The sequence below is a fragment of the Felis catus genome, chromosome B1, assembly GCF_018350175.1.
Source record: "Felis catus isolate Fca126 chromosome B1, F.catus_Fca126_mat1.0, whole genome shotgun sequence".
Taxonomy (NCBI): domain Eukaryota; kingdom Metazoa; phylum Chordata; class Mammalia; order Carnivora; family Felidae; genus Felis; species Felis catus.
The window spans coordinates 99043512-99066460 of NC_058371.1; the positions used below are offsets into that span (position 1 = coordinate 99043512).

The 22949-nt window shown below is 35.2% G+C and overlaps 1 protein-coding gene across 2 annotated transcripts in view; it reads right to left on the bottom strand.

Annotated features, from left to right (window-relative positions):
- FAT4 (FAT atypical cadherin 4) overlaps positions 1 to 22949 on the bottom strand; it is a 175603-nt gene that overhangs the window by 88752 nt on the left and 63902 nt on the right. For both annotated transcript variants that reach the window (XM_045055890.1, XM_011281676.3), the window contains one exon: positions 9852 to 9983. In XM_045055890.1, coding sequence (XP_044911825.1) covers positions 9852 to 9983 — 132 coding nt within the window. The remainder of the gene's footprint in view (positions 1 to 9851; positions 9984 to 22949) is intronic.

Genomic DNA, 22949 nt, shown 5'->3' on the forward strand with positions numbered 1-22949 from the left:
TGAGATCATGACCTGAGCCGAGGTCTGACATTTAACCTACTGAGACAACAGGCACCCCACGGGTGCTTTTTTTAAATTTTTTTTCTTTTTCTTTTTTATTTTGTTTGATTCTTCACATATTTTTTTTTTCTTTTTTGGTTTTTATTTAAATTCCAGTTAGTTAACATACAGTGTAATATTAGTTTCAGGTGTACAATTCAGTGATTCAACACTTCCACAGAATACCCAGTGCTTATCACAATACGTGCCTCCTAAATTCCCATCACCTGTTTAACCCATCCTCCCACCTACCTCCCCTCTGGTAGCCATCAGTTTGTTCTCTATAGTTAAGAGTCTGTTTCTTGGTTTTCCTTCCTCTTGTTTTTCCCTATGATTATTTTTGTGTGTTTCTTAATTCCACATATAACTGAAATCATATGTTGTTTGTCTTTCTCTGACTGACTTATTTTGCTTAGTATAATACTCTCCTGCTCTACCTATGTCATTGCAAATGGCAAGGTTTCATTCTTTTTATGGCTGGGTAATATTCCATTGTGTATGTATGTACACACACACACACACACATCTTCTTTGTCCATTCATCAGTTGATAGACATTTGGGGTCTTTCCATAATTTGACTATTGTTGATAATGCTGCTATAAACATTGGGGGGGCATGTATCCCTTTGAATTAGTCTTTTTGTATTCTTTGGGTAAATAGCTACTAGTGCAATTGCTGGATCATAGGTTTACTACTTTTCTAAATAAAAGTTAATCAAATTTTATGAATTGAGCTAGCCAAATATATATCATCAATGAAGAGTTGTAAGAAAATGAAGTATTTACTAAATAATAGCTGATATATCATAGCTATAAATAATAATATAGTCACACAACTTTTAAGGTAGCTGGAATTAGGAAAGAAAAATTCTTAATTGTTAAAAAGGATATAGCAGGCCCAAAATAGAGTCCCTTGTGCTAAGCCTTATGTTAACAAATCAAGACTTAATACTTAATCTATTTCCAGTTTCAACTCCTTGAGGAATTTAACTTTTAACCAGTCAACATGGAATTACCTGGTCAGGGCTAGTGAGATAATCCACCCAATAGACCCTTTCTGCTCCCCTCAGGAAGGTGACCTTGCCTAAAACAATACATTTGCTAATAATTTCCTGGCCTTCTCTTGGCCAGTCTGCAGTAACATCTGATTGCTGCTGGCATGTTAGGAGGCACATGTTTGTCTTGTTTTGTGTAGATAAAAGTTATTGTTAACAGGGATCTCAGAGGCCAAAGAGCTGCAAAAATTGGTGGGCATGGGTCAAGCACTTAAATCTATTGTATATGCTTACCACCAAAATCAAAGACTCGTCTGTTAGAATAAGTTGGTCATGGAATGAGTTAGAAGGACACTAAACCATCTGCTAATCTCAAGCAAATTTCCATGCAATGAGGTACACTGCACAGTCACCAACCCAGAGCCACATCCGTTTTAGGTATTAGTTTGGCTCCGAGAGACCCAAAAGCTTAGCTGAAAAAAGTAATTATAATAAAGTGGGATGTGTAAAATCTAAAGAGTTTCTGCTACTTTCCGGCACACCTGTTTATTTTATGTCTAAGAACTATGATCCTGGAATAAATAACCATCTACAAAAATAGCAAAATCTTCTTAAGCTTGTTTTGTGTTCTGAGAACTTGTCTTGGTATCTGTCACCCTGGGAGCCCCAAGATATGGTGGGGCAGATAAATGGGTCACACCCAATTAGCCAGCTAGATATGGCTGGACAAAAAAATGTGGGTTAAACCCCCTTTGCAGCTAGGGTCCCGCCAAACTGCTGCCAGCCTTCAAAGTAATTATAACCTAGAATTACAGTGGCCATTATGAGGAATGTTCCAATTAGGTAAGATCATTTAAGAAGTGTGTTTAAAAGCTAAGACTCCCAAATCAAAGAAACAGAATGGAATACCTATTTAATTGGCATACAAAAAACCTCCAAAAGTCTCCAAATTCCAAAATAGCTTCATTAAAAGATTTGTTGCAAAAGGTTAATGAAAAATTTAAGATACAAAAGGTACCTAAAAACAAAACAAAGCGACAACAACAAAAAATAAGGTTGATGTAAGTCTCACTGCTTCCCTCTATTCTCCTTTATTTGAGTACTCATTCTAGTAATCCTGTGTCTGAATTCCCTTAAGCAAAAGCAAAAGTATGCCAAGTTAATGACCCTAAAGACACCACATGTCTACTCTTGAAGGAGGGCTCTTTGCTAATGGGGATCTCCCAAAGTTGATGGAACTCTGAGGGATTTTCTGGTAAACTGCTGTTTTTCTCTTAAACAGCCAAGGGAAAACCTAAATTAAAATAATGAAAAACCTTGCCAAATTCTGGTAAAATGCTACAGATGGATCCTGGAAAAACTGGCGGAAACCAGCTAAGGGTAAGAATTCTTGCCAGAGTCAGCTCTCCCAGATCTCTGTCTGTAGTGCCCAGCATAAGGAGGAAAACAAAATATCTTATGCATCCTCTTCGGGGATGCCGCTTCATTCCCAGGGGTTATTCAATACTGCCAGAAATATTTACTGTTTGTTCCAGCTAAAAACTACAAAGTAGTTCTGTGGTCAGAAATTGGCCAAATTGTAGGGCCTGAAAGAACTTTTTTTAGGCCTTCTCCCCTACACTAAAATAAAACTATGAATCCAGAAGGAAAGAAAACCCTTCTAAAGCCCTTGTAAAAGAATTTATGGGTAAATCAACCTATGATGTCATTTAAGTTGCAATCCAATTCTTTGAAGAATTGAGAGCAACTGTCCTTATCTTACAAATCTTTGCAGAACTAAAAATGTAGCTCTCGAGACAGTTGAAGGTTCACTTACTCTTTTTACCCATCCCAAAGAATCCCCTATTTATCTTAAACTCTCATTTTCACTGTGCCTTTGACATGTAAGTGTTAATGTATAAACTTTGGGGAGGGAATTATTATCAGAATAAAAAAGGGGGAGAAGGTCATTTCGATTTTGAGCTAATGGGAAATTTTAAGTATATAGAAGCTATAATGTGTCTTTTTTCTATATTTATGTGAGTATATATGTATAATACATATTAAACTTAATTTTAATAATACCATCTGGGAGTAGAGAATTCCACCACCTTTACCTCCAGATAGTATTATTAAAATTAGTTTGTGAACAAAGCTATATTTGACTTAAGCAAATATGTGCTTATACAAATTTAATATTCATAAAGAATTCAAAAATACAATGAAAACTGACTCAAATGCTTTTCCAATCCATGTGATCTAGGAAAATATTCAGTAATAAAGCTAATTCAAGTTTGTTGGTTAGTTAAAATATACATGTCCTTAGACTTTTCAACACTGAATATAATACAGTCATGCAAATTTTATTTTCCTTGGATTTATTAATCAAATAAGGTCATGTTATCTGCCTTATAAAATTTGTCAGCAATAAAAATAACTTGTCATGATGAAATTTTCATCAGTAATCTAAATGTAATTGTTAAGAAATGGTAAATAAAATAGATATAAGTAGTATAAAAAGTTTTAGGTAATTTTTTTAGTTTCCTCAAATCTTTTTGGTAACCTGAAACCTTAAAGTTTTACTTGGTTAAGTTAAATGATGAGTCAAGTTATATTCGTTGAATATCCAGATCATTTCCAAATAAGGCAAAATACTAAAACATTAGTTATTGAACACTAGCTTATCCACTTTCAGCTTCCTTTTACAGAGAAACTAAAGATAATTAGGTCTATTAGTGAACATGTTTATGCTGTGTTGAGAAATTTTCTATGAGGAAGTACATGTTTCTAGAAATTATAAAAAGTGTAAATCTGCCAATCCATAGAATGCTAATGTAAAAGACAGTTTATAATTGCTTACTTCTTAGTTTTCATTAGAAATCAAAGGCTTCTAAGCATTATAAATTCTAATATATGTAACTAAAACTACTAAAAACAAGGGAAAGGAATTTCATGTGTGATCAACACTGGTTAAGATTGGAATGAATTTAGTTAAGCAACTGAGTTCTAATATCAAAAGTAAGCTGGTGCAAAATTAGAATTTTGTTTTCTGGGGGTGCCTGGGTGACTCAGTTCGTTAAGCATCTAATTCTTGGTTTCAGCTCAGGTCATGATCTCACAGTTTCATGAGTTCAAGCTCCCTGTTGGGATCACTGACAGTGAGGAGACTGCTTAGGATTCTCTATCTCCCTCTCTCTCTGCCCCATCCCCCACTTGTGCTGTATCTTTCTCTCAAAATAAATAAATAAACTTAAAAAAAAAAGAGACTCTTAAAAACTGAGAACAAACTGAGGGTTGATGGGGGGTGGGAGGGAGGAGAGGGTGGGTGATGGGTATTGAGGAGGGCACCTTTTGGGATGAGCACTGGGTGTTGTATGGAAACCAATTTGTCAATAAATTTCATATAAAAAAAAGATTAAAAGTTACAGAAAAGTGTATTTGAAATATTAAAAAAAAAAAAGAATTTTGTTTCCTGTCTGTTAAAAAGACAAAATTTTCTTGGTCCAGTGGTCTATTCTTGATAAGTGATTATAAAAAGAATTTTCCTTACTGTTCAAAGTAACATGCCTAAAAAAAACAAGAATTCTATGTTCTGTCAAAATAATTTCCCATGTTGTTTTTATCAAGCTTTTGGTTACTGAAACCTAGGACTCTCAATATTAAAAGAATTAAATTTTTCTCAGAACCATGAGGTCTTCTATATTTGCTTATGAAGTCTTCAATTGTCAATGGTTAAATAAATAACTGAATATTATTTCATAGTGACATATAGTCTTAATTGCCCAAGTATCTTAAAATCTTTTTGATATTTTTTGACAAACTTCCCCGAAATAAAATTCTAAACAAAGTCTTTTTGACCTTGAATTACTTTGGGGTTTTCAAGAGGGTCCCTGAAATATCTCAAAAGATATGATCTCTCTCCTTATAAAAAGATATTAAAGTAGTTAAGTTTAATTGATATATTAAATTATTGTCAAATAAGAAATAATACTAAAGAATTTTTAATGCTATATTTGTATAGATATATGTTATAAGTGTTCCAGAAATAATATAAAATTCCTGGAAACATAATATGTCTTGGAATGTTTTCAGTCATAATGCTAGTTATTATATTAAAATTACATTTAATATTTTACACATAGAAATAAGCATATTTCTTTGTGAATTACATTGTAGTGACCTCTCACCAAATTTTAATCACAGCCATTTTTAAGTCTTTTGTGATTTATAGACAGTTATTTCATTCTGATGCTTTGGCAAAAGTGTTTAATTTTTAAGAAGACTTGTGGAAAGTATTCTAAAATACTGATTTCTGATAAATTTAAAATAAAAAAAAATGGGCAAGAATTTCCAGAGCTAATGAAAAAAAAAACTGGATTCAATTAGAACAAGTATTAATTACATGGAACTAAATGAACTAAGGAGGATGATCATAATTCTTCATGACTTTTGTTTAAAACATTGCCAGTTCTTTAGTGTTTTGTTTTCATAGATATAAGAAAACTTTTTTCTTTTCTTTTGTTTTCTTATTTTGCTTTTCTTTTTTACTATGGCCTAGAGCAGATTGGTAAGGTATACCTTTGTAACTAAAGATGAAACGTCTGCTTTTTCTCCCTACCTGATCTCTCCAGATTTCAGAAACTATTTTTCTGGCAATATAATTGTTTCATGCAATATTGTTATTTGTTTGCATAAATTCAATGAGGATCCATTCTCTTTTAACAGGACATAATTGGAAATAGTCATAATTGGAAATAGTCTAGTCAAGGCTTTTACTAGAATGTCATATTTGAGAGAGATGCGTGTACATTCAGATATGATCAGTTTTAAGGAACTAGGTTGACTTTATGGAGTCAAGATATCCCCTTGGAAAATTGTCTTTGTACCTTGCTTCCAAGGTTTCAGCAAATTAATCTTAAAAAAGATCTTATATGGTCAGAGCACCTGTGTGGCTCAGTTGGTTAAGCATCTGACTCTTGATTTTGGCTTGGGTCATGATCTCATGGTTTGTGAGTTTGAGCCCTGCATTGGGCTCTGCGTTGACCTGCTTGGGATTATTTCTCTCTCTCTCTCTCTCTCTCTCTGCCCCTCCCCAACCTGTGTGAACTCTCTCTCTCTCTCTCAAAATAAATAAATAAATTTTAAAAAGAATAGCTTATAGGGGCAACCACTATTTTGGTTGCACTTATGTAAATAATCATAAATAATGCACTTATGTAAATATGCAAACAAATTAGTTTTACTGCAATTATCTTTTAAAAATGGGAGTAACTGTAGAAAGAAAAATATGTTTGCATTTTTGTAGATATTGGATTCTAGATTCTATTGGATTAGATTCTAGACTGTTAATTGTGTTTGAGGTTTTGTTATACACATGTAAATACTAGACCCTGCATTGTAGCTTCCTTAAATATCTGGCTACAATTTACCAAAGTAACATTTCCAATTCTCTCTCATCCTTCTGATTTAGACTTGTTAAGAAATGAGACTTCCCTTCAAACTCCTTGGGAAAGACTGTATCAGGTCCTTCTCACTATCCAGATGGCAACCACACTCCAGGGACTTGCAGAAAAATAACTCACATTAAAGAAACTCCACTTGACAAATGGTCTTGCACAAATGCAGGAGACCTCCAAAGTCAAATTGACTAGGAAGAGAAATAGCCAACATCAAGGTAGATGGCTTCTTCCCAAGATGCCAGATCAAGACTTCACATTCCAACTAAACATAAAACTCTCTCTTTTTTTCTTTCTTTCATTTAATCTGACATTAGCCTAGAAAAATAGTGCCATCATCAGTATTTCCCAGGCCATTGCTAAGGAAGGGAGACTTTGCCTCTTAGGCTGCTGGATTTGTCATTAAAAGCTCCTCTGTATCCATTATTGTCCATTAACAGTGTCACCTTATCAAGAATGGTTTATGCCCCTATAATATCTGTCTTTTCTCTATGGTGGTTATCATTCTCCTTGGACCTATGGATGCCTAAATACCTGGTGCATAGCCAGGCAATGACTCTTAGGTTATCTAACTGTGTTCCTAACTATCCACAAAGACACTTCACTGGTCGGCTCCCCTAGATTTATACTGTTGAGCTGGAAAGGAATTACCAGAAAGAATTAATGATTCAGGATTCACTTCTCTTTGCAGGGCCATACTTCCTTGGTTGGGAGCAAATATAAATGAGGCTGTGATTAGAAACCTTTCCTTGACTCTTGAAAGTACTATACAGTCTGCAAAGACAATAGCTGCCCAACAAAAGTCCTTAGACTCTCTGAACAAAGTTGGTCCCTTGAATATTTTTTAGCTGAGCAAAGTCTGTGCTGTGGCTAATATCATCTGCTGCACACTTTTGGAGAAATGGAAACTCAGTTACATAAAATCACTGAGCAAGACACTTGCCTCTTAGAAAGGTGACTCCTTCAGCAGGGTCTTTCTTTTACTTATTTAATTTTGATTGGCTTGGTTTTGGGGACCAAGCTATGAAGTAATTTCTAAACATTAGAAATTATCTTGCATGTAATAATCATAGTAATCTCCCTGGCACATTGTATTCTCTGAAGAGTTTTAAATGCATGTTTGGCACTGCTAGTAACCAAGCAAATGATCTCTCTAAGTAAGACTGGAACATCAGAAAAGGAATGAAGAGAATGAACAACTTAAAATTATAACCTGAAGTCATGGGCTTCACAGAGATTAAGCAAAAAAAAAAAAAAAAAACAAAAGTGTCATGACCTATGAATGCCACACAGAGGATTGACAAAAGCTGTAGGAACAACTGAGTGGGATCTGTGAGTGGTGCTGATGCCTTAAATTTTGATCATATTTTGCAGTTAACTGAGAGTCGAATCAAAAGAAAAGAATTGGTAGAAAGGAGACAGCTGTCCCAAAATGGAGTTGCTTATGCTAAATCTCATGGCAATGAACTGAGACTGTAATACTTAATCTAACTGCAGTTTCAACTTCCCTAGAAATGTAACTTTTACCAAGTCCAAATGGAATAACCTGGTCAGCACTGGTGAGGTAATAGGAGCAATAGATCCCTCTGTTCCCTTTAGGAAGGTGACCTTGCTCAAAACAAGGTATCCATTGCTAAGAGTTTCCTTTTTCCACCCCATTCAGCCTTTAAAAACTTTTTCTTTTCAGGGCGCCTGGGTGGCGCAGTCGTGGTGCAGTCGGTTAAGCGTCCGACTTCAGTCAGGTCACGATCTCGCGGTCCGGTCACGATCTCGCGGTCCGGGAGTTCGAGCCCCGCGTCGGGCTCTGGGCTGATGGCTCAGAGCCTGGAGCCTATTTCTGATTCTGTGTCTCCCTCTCTCTCTGCCCCTCCCCCGTTCATGCTCTGTCTCTCTCTGTCCCAAAAATAAATAAACGTTGAAAAAAAAATTAAAAAAAACAAAAACAAAAAAGCCAAAAACAACCCACAACTTTTTCTTTTCTACAGCTTGTTGGAGTTCCTTTCTCTTGCTAGATGAGACACTGCCTGATTCATGAATCATTGAATGAAGCCAATTTAATTCTAATTTTACTTGTTGAGTTTTTGTTGTTTAACATTTTATAAAATTGAGTAGAATATACTGAACTTAAAACACCAAATCTTTTAAAATAGAAAACTACAATTATCTAAATATTTATGGGTTTTTTTTTGCTTACTTTTCCTTAGATTTTGGCAAAATTTATAAAAAAACTACATCATTACATTTCTGTATTAGCTGTTAAATTAGTCTGTTTTTTATTTATTAACCTTTTAAAGTTAAAGAAATAAATTTATGGAGATCTTACTCTTAGATCAAAAATCAAGTTTGAAGATACTTCTGAAGTTTAATTGAGGGCAAAAAAAATTGAGTCCTCTGGTTTGTGTTGGGGTTAGCTCAAGGTGAAAGGTGATACTGGTGTCTGGGAAGGTTATCTCTCTTTCCACAACACCATCACATTAATCAATTTCTTTACCTAGCAAGAAGGAGAAAGGAAGCAATGGGCTTTTTTCACAGGAAAAAGATAAATTACAAATTTTATACGTTGTTATGCCATTTGGAGCTTGGTAATTAACTAGCTAAACTTGAAATATAAATATAGAAGACAGTAATCTAAATTGTGTTCCCAAATTTTACATTTACTATTAGATAAGAAATTTCTGTTTATTAACAGATTTGAAAAATCGTTAGCTTGCCTAGATAATTTATTTAAAATGTATAAGGCTATTATTAAATCGTATATTTTGTTTTATAGATATATGCAAATTAAGTAAAACACTATATAATAGTGTTTTTAAAATATTTTAATTTTGCCAAATACAAATAAAAGTTCAATCCTTAGCTGCTAGGATAGCATATTGGAATGATAAAGGCATAAAAAAAATGGCTGTTTGATATTTTTACTATTTGTGAAATTAAAATAATTTGGCTAAGAAATCTAAAGTGCAACCAGCAACTAACTGAAAAATGAATTACTGATGAAAGGAAAATTACCTCCTGGTAGACTCTATCTTAGCCTTCTTATATGACATTTCAACAGTTAATATTCTTTGAAAAAGAGTACACGATGCTTAACCTTAATTATTAGGTATTAAAAATGGTCAATAGGGGCGCCTGGGTGGCTCAGTCGGTTAAGTATCCGTCTTCGGCTCAGGTCATGATCTCACAGGTCGTGAGTTCGAGCCCCGTGTTGGGCTCTGTGCTGACAGCTTTCTGCCCCTCCTCTGCTCACGCTCTGTCTCTCTCTCTCTCTCTCAAAAAAAATAAACATTAAAAAAAACTTTTTAAAAAAGTGGTCAATATATGGTAGAAACTTGATAGGTCACTGGGATACTAGATTTCAAAATGAATTCAGGCTCTGAGTTACCTCATCAGCATCCATGGCTGTCAGTTGCATGATCTTAGAGCCATCTCCGATGTTCTCCTCCACAGTAAGGTCCAGCATGTCTGTTGGAAATACTGGTGGATTATCGTTAATATCTTGAAGCGTTATTTCAACCTACAAGGAGAGAAATAAATAGCGCATGAAAGCCCCACATGTCTGCAAGTTGCTAATTAAAATGTATACTAAGAGCCCACTAGCTAGGTAGTCCTTCCAAAAAGAACAGAATTTTTATACAGAACATCCAAACAATGAAAATACCCTAGAGAAAGCTATGAAATCCTTATAAAAAATATAAAATCCAAGTGAAACTCATTTCAAAGGGTTGCCTTGGAGTTTATACTAGAAAAGGCCCACTGATCAACTGCTGATTTAATCCCAATTTGTGCACCACTGAAGAACTGCCCAGGCTTTGGACCGTCTGCCATTCAACCATGAAATGTCGCCTGACACAAATGAGGTGTAGAATTTCTTCCTGAAATGTTTATATATTGGCAATGTCTGGGGGAAACAAAGAAGTTCACATTTTGTTTTAAGAAACCCTCAGCACTTTCCCCTTTAAAACCAACTCCCAACCTGTGGGGAAGAAAAATACACTCATCTTCTTTTCTCTCCCTTTCCACTACTGCCAGCACTTTTTAATGTGACTAAAGCTAAATAATCATTCCTTTCTGATGTCGTGTTTATGTAGATGGCAAATATTAACAGCTTTGTTTGAAAGATCCTAGTCAGAGTTATTTGTTTCCCTCTCTAGGAAAAAATTGTTTAGAAGCAAAGACTTGTGAAGTCTAAATAATAGCTTCAAACCATGTGTTTTCTCTTTTGAGCTAGGTGCTAAAAGCTGAATATCTGATAAGTAAGGGAAGACAGCTGCTAATAAAACTGCAAGTTTCCCCAGTTGGGTCACAAAATTAAGTCATGGAGAAAAATCCATCCATCCATTTAGCTCGGATATAACCAAGACATTTTTCTCATGGGATGAAATGTCATCTTTTATAGTTCCACGGTAAAAACTCCATCAGATCTAAGAGTGATGGAGACGAATATGAAGAGAGAGAAGAGAGCAAAAGAATTTTGATTTTTTTTTTTCTGGGAAGAGGTAGAGATGTGGTAGAGGGAGACTGTCCTTATTCTCCGAAAAGGAATGAATGGGAAATAGAGCAGAGCTAGATGAATAAATGGATGAGCAAATGATAAAAATAACTCCCTCCCCAAGAAACAATATACAAATTAAGTACTAGAGAATTATTATGCCTTTAGTTGCACCTTTTAATAGGAGAGTTTTGATCATAACAAATGGCTCAAATTAGCAAAGGGTATTGTTGAAACAGGCAGTCTCAGTGGTTAGAAATGTGGCACTTCTAGTTTGGGCTCACATCATTCTCTATACCACTTCCTTTAAAGAAAAGGTCCACATTGGGGAGCCTGCGTGGCGCAGTCGGTTAAGCGTCCGACTTCAGCCAGGTCACGATCTCGCGGTCCTGGTCCGTGAATTCGAGCCCCGCGTCAGGCTCTGGGCTGATGGCTCAGAGCCTGGAGCCTGTTTCCGATTCTGTGTCTCCCTCTCTCTCTGCCCCTCCCCCGTTCATGCTCTGTCTCTCTCTGTCCCAAAAATAAATAAACGTTGAAAAAAAAAATTAAAAAAAAAAAAAAGAAAAGGTCCACAGTATGTACAACTGCAGCCAAGGTCCAACTGCCTGGCACATTTGTAAATAACCTGGATTTTCAAATTAGAAAAACTGAAATTCAGATTCTGGCTCCCCAACTTATTAGTTAGTTGGATAAACCTGAGTGCTTAATTTATCTGGGTCTCAGTCTCCTCATCTTAAAACTGAGATAATACTATATGTCTTAGAGCATTTTATGATGACTAGACTTCAGTGAGGCCAGCAAAATGCTTAGGCCAGAGGGAAGTGGTTAATAAGAAATTAATCTTGGGGCACCTGGGTGGCTCAGTTGGTTAAGCAAACAACTCACGGTTTCAGCTCAGGTCATGATCTCACAGTTCATGAATTTGAGTCCTGCATCCAGCTCCACACCAGCACCGTGGAGCCTGCTTAGGATTCTCTCTCTCCCCCTCTCTGCCCCTCCCCTGATGCAATGTGCTCTCTCTCTCTCTCTCTCTCTCTCTCTCAAAATTAATAAATCAAGCTTAAAAATATTTTTGAAAAAGTTATTCTTGGTTTTCAAGTTGTGACCACAGACCTCAGAGTTCTGTAGAGCTAGGGAGAGACTTTGAGAAAATGACTTAATAAATCAGAATTTCAGGTCCTAAAAGCCAAATTCAAAAAATAGAAGTTACTGTTCATCTCTGAAACGTATTGAATATGTACAAAGTTTTCATGTAGGAAGAGCTTTGACATACATATGCATATATGTATTTCAAAAGCCTGAAAATGTGAATTTAAGAATAAATGACCCAATGGTCATCCAAAAACATAATCATCAATGTTCTTTAGAAATTAATAATTATCTTCACATTATATGTGTGCACAGTACTCAAAATACTGTAGGAAAATAAATGAAGAATAAGAGGTAACTAACCAAAATACCTCATAACTTAACTCTGACTTTTTAGCCTAAGAGATTTTTTTCAATTCTAAATTGTCTTTCATCTATAATTTTATGACTGAATCTAATTGTAAACCAAGATGCCAACCTTGTGTATGATTGTGTGTGTGTGTGTGAGAGAGAGAGAGAGAGAGAGAGAGAAAGAGAGAGAGAGAGAGAGAAAGAGAGAGAGAGAAAGAGAGAGAGAGAGAGAGAGAGAGAGAGTTTTCTAAGTGTATTTGTGCGAGAATGTGCATATATGAGTGTATGTTTATGTAAGTGTATATGAGTGTGTGTGTGTGTTTAGGGAAGAACACTAAACTAAGAGTGAGGATAATCCATATTGGCACCAATTAAATATGACATCAAAGATGCATCAGGAAACAGTACCATGCACTAGAAGCATGTTGGGTATTCCAGATAGGTACCTTACTCATTACACTCATTATAAATGGTGAGTGCATAAATTGAACACCTTTGTATATTTTAATAGTTATTACAAAATAACTAACATATGTGCAAGACATAGTTTTAGATTATACATGTACACACACACACACACACACACACACATTTTTAAAAATCTTCGAAAGAGCCTTTGAGGAAAATACTACTATCTTCTCATTAGAGAAATTAAAGAGGTTAAATAATTACCCAATGACACAGAGCTAGCACATAAGTTTTCTCTACTGTTAGACAAACCTGTCTCTCTCATGTGTAGGTGTGTATGTTCAATAAACACAATGAATCATATTTGAAAAGTATGTCACAGCTATACAAATACATTTTCATAAATGTGCATATTATTTATATCTGGAATCTGAATCACTTACATATGAACTAACTAGCCATATAATCTTGGGTCAGCCAACAAATCTCTCTCTGTCAAATTTTAAGAAGAAATAAGACTGTACTACTGATCCCTATATACAGCTCTAGAAGTCTTTGATCATGCATGCTCTATGAAATTTTGTCCAACTCCATCATTTCAGGTAAAGAAAGACCTTTCCCATTTTACTAGAAAGAATAAATTTAGTTCAATATTAATGAGTTCAAAATTAAACATTTCTGAATATATCTCTAATCAGCCAGTTATAAAAACAGATCTAGAACATTTCATCATTGTATTCTGATATATGCAATGGTTATTTTTTGGATATCACATAGCACCCATTTAATAAGTCAGGCTATCGTTTTTCCTAAAATCAGTGTCAGCTTGCCACCCAAAAAGGTAAGACCTCCATATTTCTTTCTCAGGATGGGGGGTGGAAATATGGATATTTCTCTTAATTGTCCAGTATCTCTTTGCTATTCCACAATACCTTAGATATTCCTAAAAAGCTTTTGGCATGGTTTTTCTAAGCTCTCTCAATAGCCTGGGGTAATGATTTATGTAGAAAGAGAGGTATGAACTCCTTAGCTCAGGTAGGTCTTTTCCTGCAATCCGTTCACTTTTCCTGATCCCCTGTAGCATGTTTCTACCAACCAAGAATTTCAGGACTATGAACCCTGCTTGCCTATAAGACTGTCACTGATTCCAGTATTCATCCATTCTATATTTTAAAATCTATCACATAACAGACATATGTTAGTCACTAGAAATACAGAAGAAAACAAGACAGATCACATCTCTTGCAGGGAAGAAGTAGAGTTTGATAACAGAAATATGTACAAATAGAAACATTTACAGTTATCCCTGGGAAAACACACTGTTGGTATCTTGATTCCAAAAGGTTTATCTCCCGCACCTAGGATAATTCTTTGAGCTGTCTGCCATCTTGCCCTTGGCAGTTACCATCCTTCTGATGACTCCAAACTCTAACATGTGCTTGGCTCACTCTTGGGTCTGCCACCAACCTAAGAGTCTTGCCTTCTTTGGACTAAGATTCAATAAAATTTGTTTTGAAATGTTATTATACAAAACACAGGAATCAAAAATTAAAAGTTTACAGAAGATATTGGGAAACAAGATTGAAGACTTTATAATTTTTAAAAACTTCTTTCTGTGCAAACCAGATCACTTTAATAGTAGACAGTGACTATTTGTGGTTTATTTTATTTTAAAATTCTGAGATTTTAAAATATTGTTCCTATGCTAAAAAAACATGCTTATATCTTTTTTCCCCAAAGTTTATTGTTTTGTTTTGTTTTGAGAGAGATAACACAGACAGAGAGGGACAGAGAGAGAGAGTGAGAGAGAGAATCCCAAGCAGGCTCTGAGCTGTCACTGCAGAGCTCCAGCCAGGGCTTAATCTCATGAACTGTGAGATCAGGACCTGAGCTGAAATCAAGAGCTGGTCACTTGGAGCGCCTGGGTGGCTCAGTCAGTTAAGTGTCCAACTTTGGCTCAGGTCATGATCTTGCTGCTCACGGATTTGAGCCCCACATCAGGCTTTGTGCTGACAGCTCAGAGCCTGGAGCCTGCTTCGGATTCTGTGTCTCCCTCTCTCTCTGTCCCTCCCCCACTCACTCTCTGTCTCTCTATTTCAAAAATAAATCAACATTAAAAAAAATTTAAATAAAAAAAAGAGTTGGTCGCTTAACCATCTGAGCCACCCAGGCACCCCAAAAACATGTGTATGTTAAAAAATACATTCCATTCTCTTAAAAGACAAACCAAGAACTCCTGCACAGAAGCTAGTATTTGCCCCTTTAGTGTTTACATTTATCCTTACATTTGTTTAAACCTGAAACAATCAAAATAATTGCATTAAATATTCATTTTGCAAAACTAAATTAAGGAAAATAAAATAAAATAATAAATAAAGTAAAATAAAATAAAGTAAGACCACATTTTGAACTCAGAAAATTCCCTTCACAAGTAACTATATTTAAAATAAAAACAAAACAAAAACTTATAACAGCTTCGATAATTTAAGTCCAGGCGGTATGTTCAAGGTATGTATTCTGAAAGTTTGTGAAAATTTATCCTCAATGATTAAAGAAACATTACACCAGGAAGATAAGGCACTTGCATATTTTATGCCTGCCTATCAAATGCTGACCTTTGTGCTTAGATAGCTGGTGTTTCAGAAACATATGTGGTTTCACCTGCTACAATTACAAGGGCAGTTGTAACTTTGTGGTTGACTTCTTCATAACAAAACATCAGCTGCAGCTAATGGTTGAACCATAGGTATTGTCTTCTGACACCACCTCTGTTCAACCATTTAAAGTCCTTCAGAATAGTGACTTTCTTGGTTGAGACACCTGATCCCTAGGAGTGAAACCCTGGTAAATGGATGATTATATTCAGAAACAAAAACATAACTGAGATCAAGGGGGCTAATGACCAATTAATTTAAAAATAGCCTGCCTTTTGGTAGCTTAATGAAGTTAAAAGTTATATAAAAATATGGCTTTAAGTATTGTCACCAAACTTCTTTATGCTAAAGGAAGAGCCCTTGATAATTCAGCTCGCTGAATAAATAGGTACTTAAAAACAAACAAAAAAAACTTACTGTGTAAAGAGCTGCTATGAAATGAGTACAATGCTTTCCTCTGATTTTTTTTTCTGTAATATGCAGGCTATAATTTTATTCTACAATGTAGAATAATTATTCTACAGTGCATCAAGAATAATATTATATCTTGGGGATTCATTTTTAAGTTTTTAAGTGAATAAATCAGCATACAACTACATAATCAATGAGCAATCATTAATTAGCAATATCAATTATCAAATCATTACATATGTGGGGATATAACTACAAAACATGGCATTTCACTGATTCAAAATGATATTATGAAGATAATATATTACAGTCGAGGCTAAGGAATTGATTAAAATAGCAAGGTCCTTTATGAACTGATTCTCCAGTTAAATCAATAATTTCACTGAGGTCACTATATCAACAACAATTAAATTTTTTTTCTTCAATTCATAACTTCTTGCAAGCTAAATAAAGTGGTTATTAATGAGTCAGGATGAAAGCATAAAACATTTTTTTTAATTCAAAACCTTCCTTCAACTTACATAAAATGGTTCTTAGTAAATAAGAATGAAAAACAATCTTTTTTTTTTTCCTTTTGGGAAGTTGTAGAGTTCATAGTTCACTAAAAGTTCAGAAATCCACTTATTTGCAAGTAGATGTATTAAAATTTTAGGAGGAATATTAAATATCATCATGGCTCTCTCCTTTATTTTATAGAGAATCAAAAGTAAGGCATTGAAATAGTAACTCATTTATCTAAGCAAAACAAGGTCAGTCTCCTAATTCTAGCCCAGTGATTCTTCCAGAGACCTGTGGAGAGAGCCAGAACCAGAATGCAAACTGAATATGCCTTAGACCAAATCTTCTAATCTGTGCACGAAGACAGTGATCTTTCAAACAAAATATGCATTTGACAAATATCAATAAGAAAATGAATTTGAAGAAATTAATACATGATTGTCTACAAATACTATTTAATCCACATTTTTTTAATTTTTAAGTTTCTTCATATTTACAGTAAGGGAAAATATTCTGGGAAGGTTTGTTTTATCAATGCCACTGAAACTATTGATCATTGAGCAGAAAGATGGTGGGTATATATTACAAGTAAAGAAACTAGCTAAATTCTCTATAGATATCAGCAAAAGTTACTGTTGTTAAAATGTCTACAAAGAATTTGTTTCTTTTTCTTAAAAGATGCAGTCATAAATATTCATTTCCAGAAATGACTACAATCTAAACTATAAAATAGTAAAAGAAGATGTATCAAGGAAAATAGTACTTGATTAGTTGTTTTTTAGTGACAACATATTTACATTATTGTCTTTTAATCTGTGTGGGACTGACACCCCAAAATTAAACTCCTCAAGTAATACTGTTACCTAGATAGCATAAACCCTGACAAAGTATTGCACCAAAAATAATACTTAGAGTTCACATATAAGACTTCCAAGGATATTATGATAATACCATAAAGACTGCATTTCAATACACCTTTTAATTAACAGTTCTGCCAAAAAACATTATTTTAATAATCATACTTTGTTGCTCTGATTTCTTTAATAAATGTGTGTATTAAAGAAATCGGTCATTGAAAAATCTCTTCATGTTACCAAAGATCATTTATATTGCTCAGATTAGTGCCTTTGAAACTGAGCTTTTGGGAGCAAGAATTATCTTGCTCATTTTCCATTCTTACACCTTATCCATGCCTAACAATTATCTAAGTTATTTTTACATTTTTATTAGAGTACTAAGTTCAGCATATTTAATGAAATAGGTATACTACTGGCATATGAAAGTGTATTGATCAAAGTTGTCTTCTATCACAGTGATTTTTGGAACCAATCCAATCCTATTGATTTCCTTGTTCATTAACATTTTTTTAATGTTTATTCATTTTTGAGAGAAAGAAACAGAGTATGAGCAGGGGAGGGGCAGAGAGAGAGGGAGACAAAGGATCCGAAGCAGGCTCCAGACTCTGAGCTGTCAGCACCTCAGCACGGGGGGCTGAACACACGCACCATGAGATCATGACCTGAGCTGAGGTCGGAGGCTTAACCAACTGAGCCACCTAAGCATCCCCCAATTGATTTCCTAGTTCTTGTGTGACTGTCATGCCATTATGTGTAAATTTTATGATATGAAATCCTATGGCATGATAATTCAATAACTTCACATTCAGGATGATAAAATTAAAAGAGCCTCAGACAGACATCTTATGTATGTTTTGTTCCGAAAATCTCCCAGCTGTGAGGCTGGAATGTAAAATTTAATCAATGTTCATCACTACTTTAGAAATGCTACGCTGAACGCCACACAAGTCATAAGTAACCATGAAAGAGTAACTAAAAGCTCATTCAAATGTGCATTCCCCTTAATAGGTTATTATAATGTCACTCAAATAACACTTTACTAAATGATGTCCTAGTTTATATTATGTAGGTGCTACCTAAATTCACTGGGGAAAGAAGTCTAATCTTACACTCCAAACAATTTTTATTTCATCAGAGTGAAACAAGATGCTGAGACCTACCACTTAATTTTCTGTAGGCTCAAGTGAGGAGTTGAAGTTGAAAGCAAATTAACCAAGCTGAAATCCACACCACGACCAGTACAGCCATCACGCCTGGCCTGTCACTTCCTTTGACCCTGAAAAGGAAAACTCCACCTTTCCTGCCTGAGATGAGGCTGTGTGTGTGGAGTAGGAGTTTGCTCTCAGTGCAGTGACAGGCTCGGTGCTGAGGGACAACTTGCTGTCACCGCATCAGGGTGGTGTGTGGAAAGGAATATTCTGGGGCTTGATATCAAACATGGGACTTGAGAACAGCATTCATTAGAGGAAAAACATCAGGATAAAAATATCAAAACCTGGCTCAAGTCAATAATCAAATATGTATTTTAAATGTTTGGCAATAGTTTCACATGTTCTGTCTTCAGTTGAAACCAAATACTACATGATTCATTTAATTCAATGGGATTGACACATTTTGCATGCTGCACAGGCTTCCAATAACAAAGTTTTATTTAGTAAATTTATGACAAAGTCTATACTGAGATTATATAGCAGAAGTTCTAATTAAATTTCAGCAGAAAGTTTGACATTCTACATTCATTTTCTTGCTGAACTAACCACATAATTTCATTTGGTAGAACATATACCTACGCCTTTTTATTTTTTTTAAATCTATTTATTTTGTGTGCCCGCGCACATGCACGAGCCGGGGAGGGACAGAGAGAGAATCTTAAGATGACTTTGCACTATCAGCGCAGGGCCCAACCTGGGACCTGCCCTCATGAACCATGAGATCATGACCTGAGCTGAAATTAAGAGTCAGACAGATTAACCAACTGAGCTACCCAGATGCCCCTATCTACGCCTACTTAAAATTTCAAGTTCAGAGCAAAATTCATTAATCAGGAAAGAGGAAACTCAACATGCACTTGTAACTATCACTCATGGGGTTAAACTCTAAGTACTTTCATTTCTTAACAACAATAAAAAGCTGTATTGCCATGAAAGGATGCTGCCAGGTTTGTTTAGTTTCTTCAGTTTGATTCTTCATTTCTTTCCCTATTTTGGGGTGACCACTGGGAATTCTGCCGCCATGAGCCTGGGTGAAAATGTCTCACTACATGCAGAACACTTCATCATGTTGCAGAGCCAAACTCTATTATGGTTTGCAACTGACTCATATTTTAGTTATGAGAAGGCCCTAGCAAAGAACAGTTTACATTTAAAAGTCCTAAATGTCCGGAATGTAATGTTTGGACTATGTAGGTATGCAAGGTCTAATCATATTCTGTGAACAATGTTTTTAGGTAGTTATTTATTTATAACGCATAATCGACCAAATTCAAAACAGTCTGTGGGAGCTGTAACAATAGCATACTCTCTCATCTTGATGGTATTTCTGAACTTTGGAAACTGAAATCTGCAAGGAAAAGGGAGAAATCAAAGTTTGGAGAAAAGACCTATGATTCCCTGCCATGAAAGACTGGCAGGGGCTAGGTGTGACCTTTTAGGGAAACCTGGCAAAGCCACCCCCCCCCCCCAGCATGTACAAGTGAACCACAAACTCTTGAGGACACAGGTCTGTTGCAGCCCCAAACTCTACTGAAGTTTCAGAAACCATCAGAAAGTAAATCTATGTATTTATGTATACTTTCTCTTTAGAATGACAAAAAATTGAAAAAACTATTGCATTTACTAGAAGGTAAAAACCATCATGTTACCTAATACATACTAAATACTGTTTTACTATGTTGTTTTACAGAAAACACTTTAGTAAAACAAACGTGATGTAACGACAATATTTGAGGAAATGACACTTAATGTGGGAATTAAAAGACTCTTCTTTTTGGAATTGTAGGCCAGCAAATATTTTGTCGTTTTAAACTTTACCCCTTAAATTTAAATTATGTGTATATTTAGATACTTGTGTGTTTATTTCACACAAATTAGTACTGTTTCTATTCCATGTTTTCTGAAATATGAGGAAAGAAGGAAGCATGCACATTTTAGATTCTTTTTAGTTTACTTTTAAAAGCGAAGTAAAAATAAACATAATGAGTTTTAAAACAAAGCATATTTCTCATATAAGCTACATGTATGTAACTGTGACCAATTCTATTTCTCAAACAAAAGCAATTACATTAATCTCTCATCGCTAAAACTCTTCTAACAGTCAGCAGCATATGTTCCTGGGATTTCAATGCATTTCTAACTAGGAAAGAAATCTGTATGAGTAACAGGCAGGCTTGGAGAGTAGCCAGAAATGACAAGAATGGCTAGAAGTGCGGACAAGACATAGTTAACTCCACTCTTGAAACAAAATGCTTTCCATAACTCTATAAATGTGTGGTGACATAATAGAAAGCTAGTTTTGTTGTGCTTTCAATATTGTTCAAATTAGAACCAAATAAGGATTTCTTTTAAGGCAGAGGCAATCATGTGTAACCACTTCAACTTTTCCTGAAATCAATACCACATAATTTCAGAATTTTAACAGATTCTTAAGAACGCCCCAAAGTAAATGCAGAATAAAAGATCAAGTTAAAATATGTGCGGTTGCATATGAAACTTATGGAAATTTTTATACTATCCTTCAAAACAAACACCCTGCAAAAGCATCCTGTAGTACACTTTTCAATAGATGTGACTCTGAATGTGGTAGACATACATCGAAAGGGAAATGTCATATAAAACAAATAAAAATATTCCACCGTTTTTTTCTTAACTTTTGTTTTTTTCCCCAGTAGATAGATATCAGATCTTATAAAATATAAATCACATCTGTTCAGACTGCTGAAAAACAGAAAAGTAGTTTGATTTATATTAATGATACAAGCCATGGCAGATTGAATCACTGATCCTGATTCTTCACCCCTCCCTATATGCGACTTCACAGTCCCTTCCATTAAAGGTGGGCTCTCCCTCCCTCTTGGTTTTGAGATCATCCACGATGATCAATTGTTTTGGTCAATGGGATATTTAAAATTTGAAACATGTTTGCTCTCTTGTACCTCTGTCATGGTCACTAGAAAACAATATGTCCCTGCTAGTCCATGAGTACCAGAAGGAAAACAACATACATTGGGTTGAGAAGTCTCCGCTGAGAGACTTGGAGAGTCTGAAGCAGAGCTTCCCAGCTGAGCCCAGCCTAGATCAGCCCAACTGTAGCCAACCTTCAGGTGCACAAGAATAAATGTGTATTGCTGTAAGCCTTTGAGATTTTGTGGCTTCTTATTATGCAGCATTATTGTGTCAAAAGTTAACACATACCTAAGTCAAAACCATGAATTCATTGGAGCGCCTGGGTGGCTCAGTTGGTTATGCATCCAACTCTTGATTTGGGCTCAGGTCATGATCTTGTGGTCTGTGAGATCAAGCCCTGAGTGATGTCAGGCTCTGCACTAACAGCACAGAGCCTACTTGATATTCTCTCTCCCTCTATCTCTCTCTCTCTCTGCCTCTCCCCAACCTGAGCATGTACGTGTTCTATCTCTCTCATTCTCAAAATAAATAAACATGAAAAAGCCCAATGTATTTATTAACTGAATATTTTATTTAATCTTCATGTTATAAATAATGGATTACTGTTTAAAAGGCAAAAAAAAGAAAAAATAGATTATATACACTAATAACTGTGATATAACTTATATTATGAGATAATTTTTATTGATACGAACCTATTAATAATTTTTCTTATCCTGTAAAACTTCTCATTCTCACTTCACATGCCATACCCTCATCTTTTAGAAGGGCAACTTAGGGGTGCCTGGGTAGCTCAGTCGGTTAAGCATCTGACTTCAGCTCAGGTCATGATTTCACACCTCACAGGTTTGAGCCCCGCATCAGGCTCTGTGCTGACAGCTCAGAGCCTGGAGCCTGCATTGGATTCTGTGTCTCCCTCTCTCTCTGCCCCTCCTCTGCTTGTGCTCTTTCTCTCTCTCTCAAAAATAAATAGACATTAAAAAAAATTTTAGAAGGGCAACTCAAAACAAGATGTGACCTTCAAGTCTCCCCCACCTCCCAACCAAACCAAGGATTGGAGGAAAAGGTAGGAATACCTGAACCAAGAGGAGAAAATTATGACTGGGTTGAGTCAATCAGATTGCCTTTCTTAAGAGTAGAAAATTATCAAAAAATGGAAATACTATAGAGAACATAATAGTAGAATTACAATACGAGAATGCAACCCCCATGAATATATACACTCCATCTTTAGTGTCTTTCTAGTACCCACAGGAGACTTGACTACACTTTTTTTTGAATGGAATTACTGCAATGTCAAAATAATCCCTCTGTGCCATTTCGCCTTTGCACATTACTCTTCACCCCGGAAGAAATTTCTATTACTTGACATAAATGACATAAAGTTTGGACTTATAGCCAATCTATTTTATTTTAGTTGCTTTTGAGTATATTTGTTATACTTCCTTACATATTTTAAACAGCTATTTCAAAGTATAAGATTAAAATCTCATTTTAGAGTTTTGTGTTCTTTTTACTTCAACACAATAACAAGTTTAATTTATTTGAAGCAGCATTAGCTCATCAAAAATAGGGATGAATATAGTTTTTGTTTGATAGGAA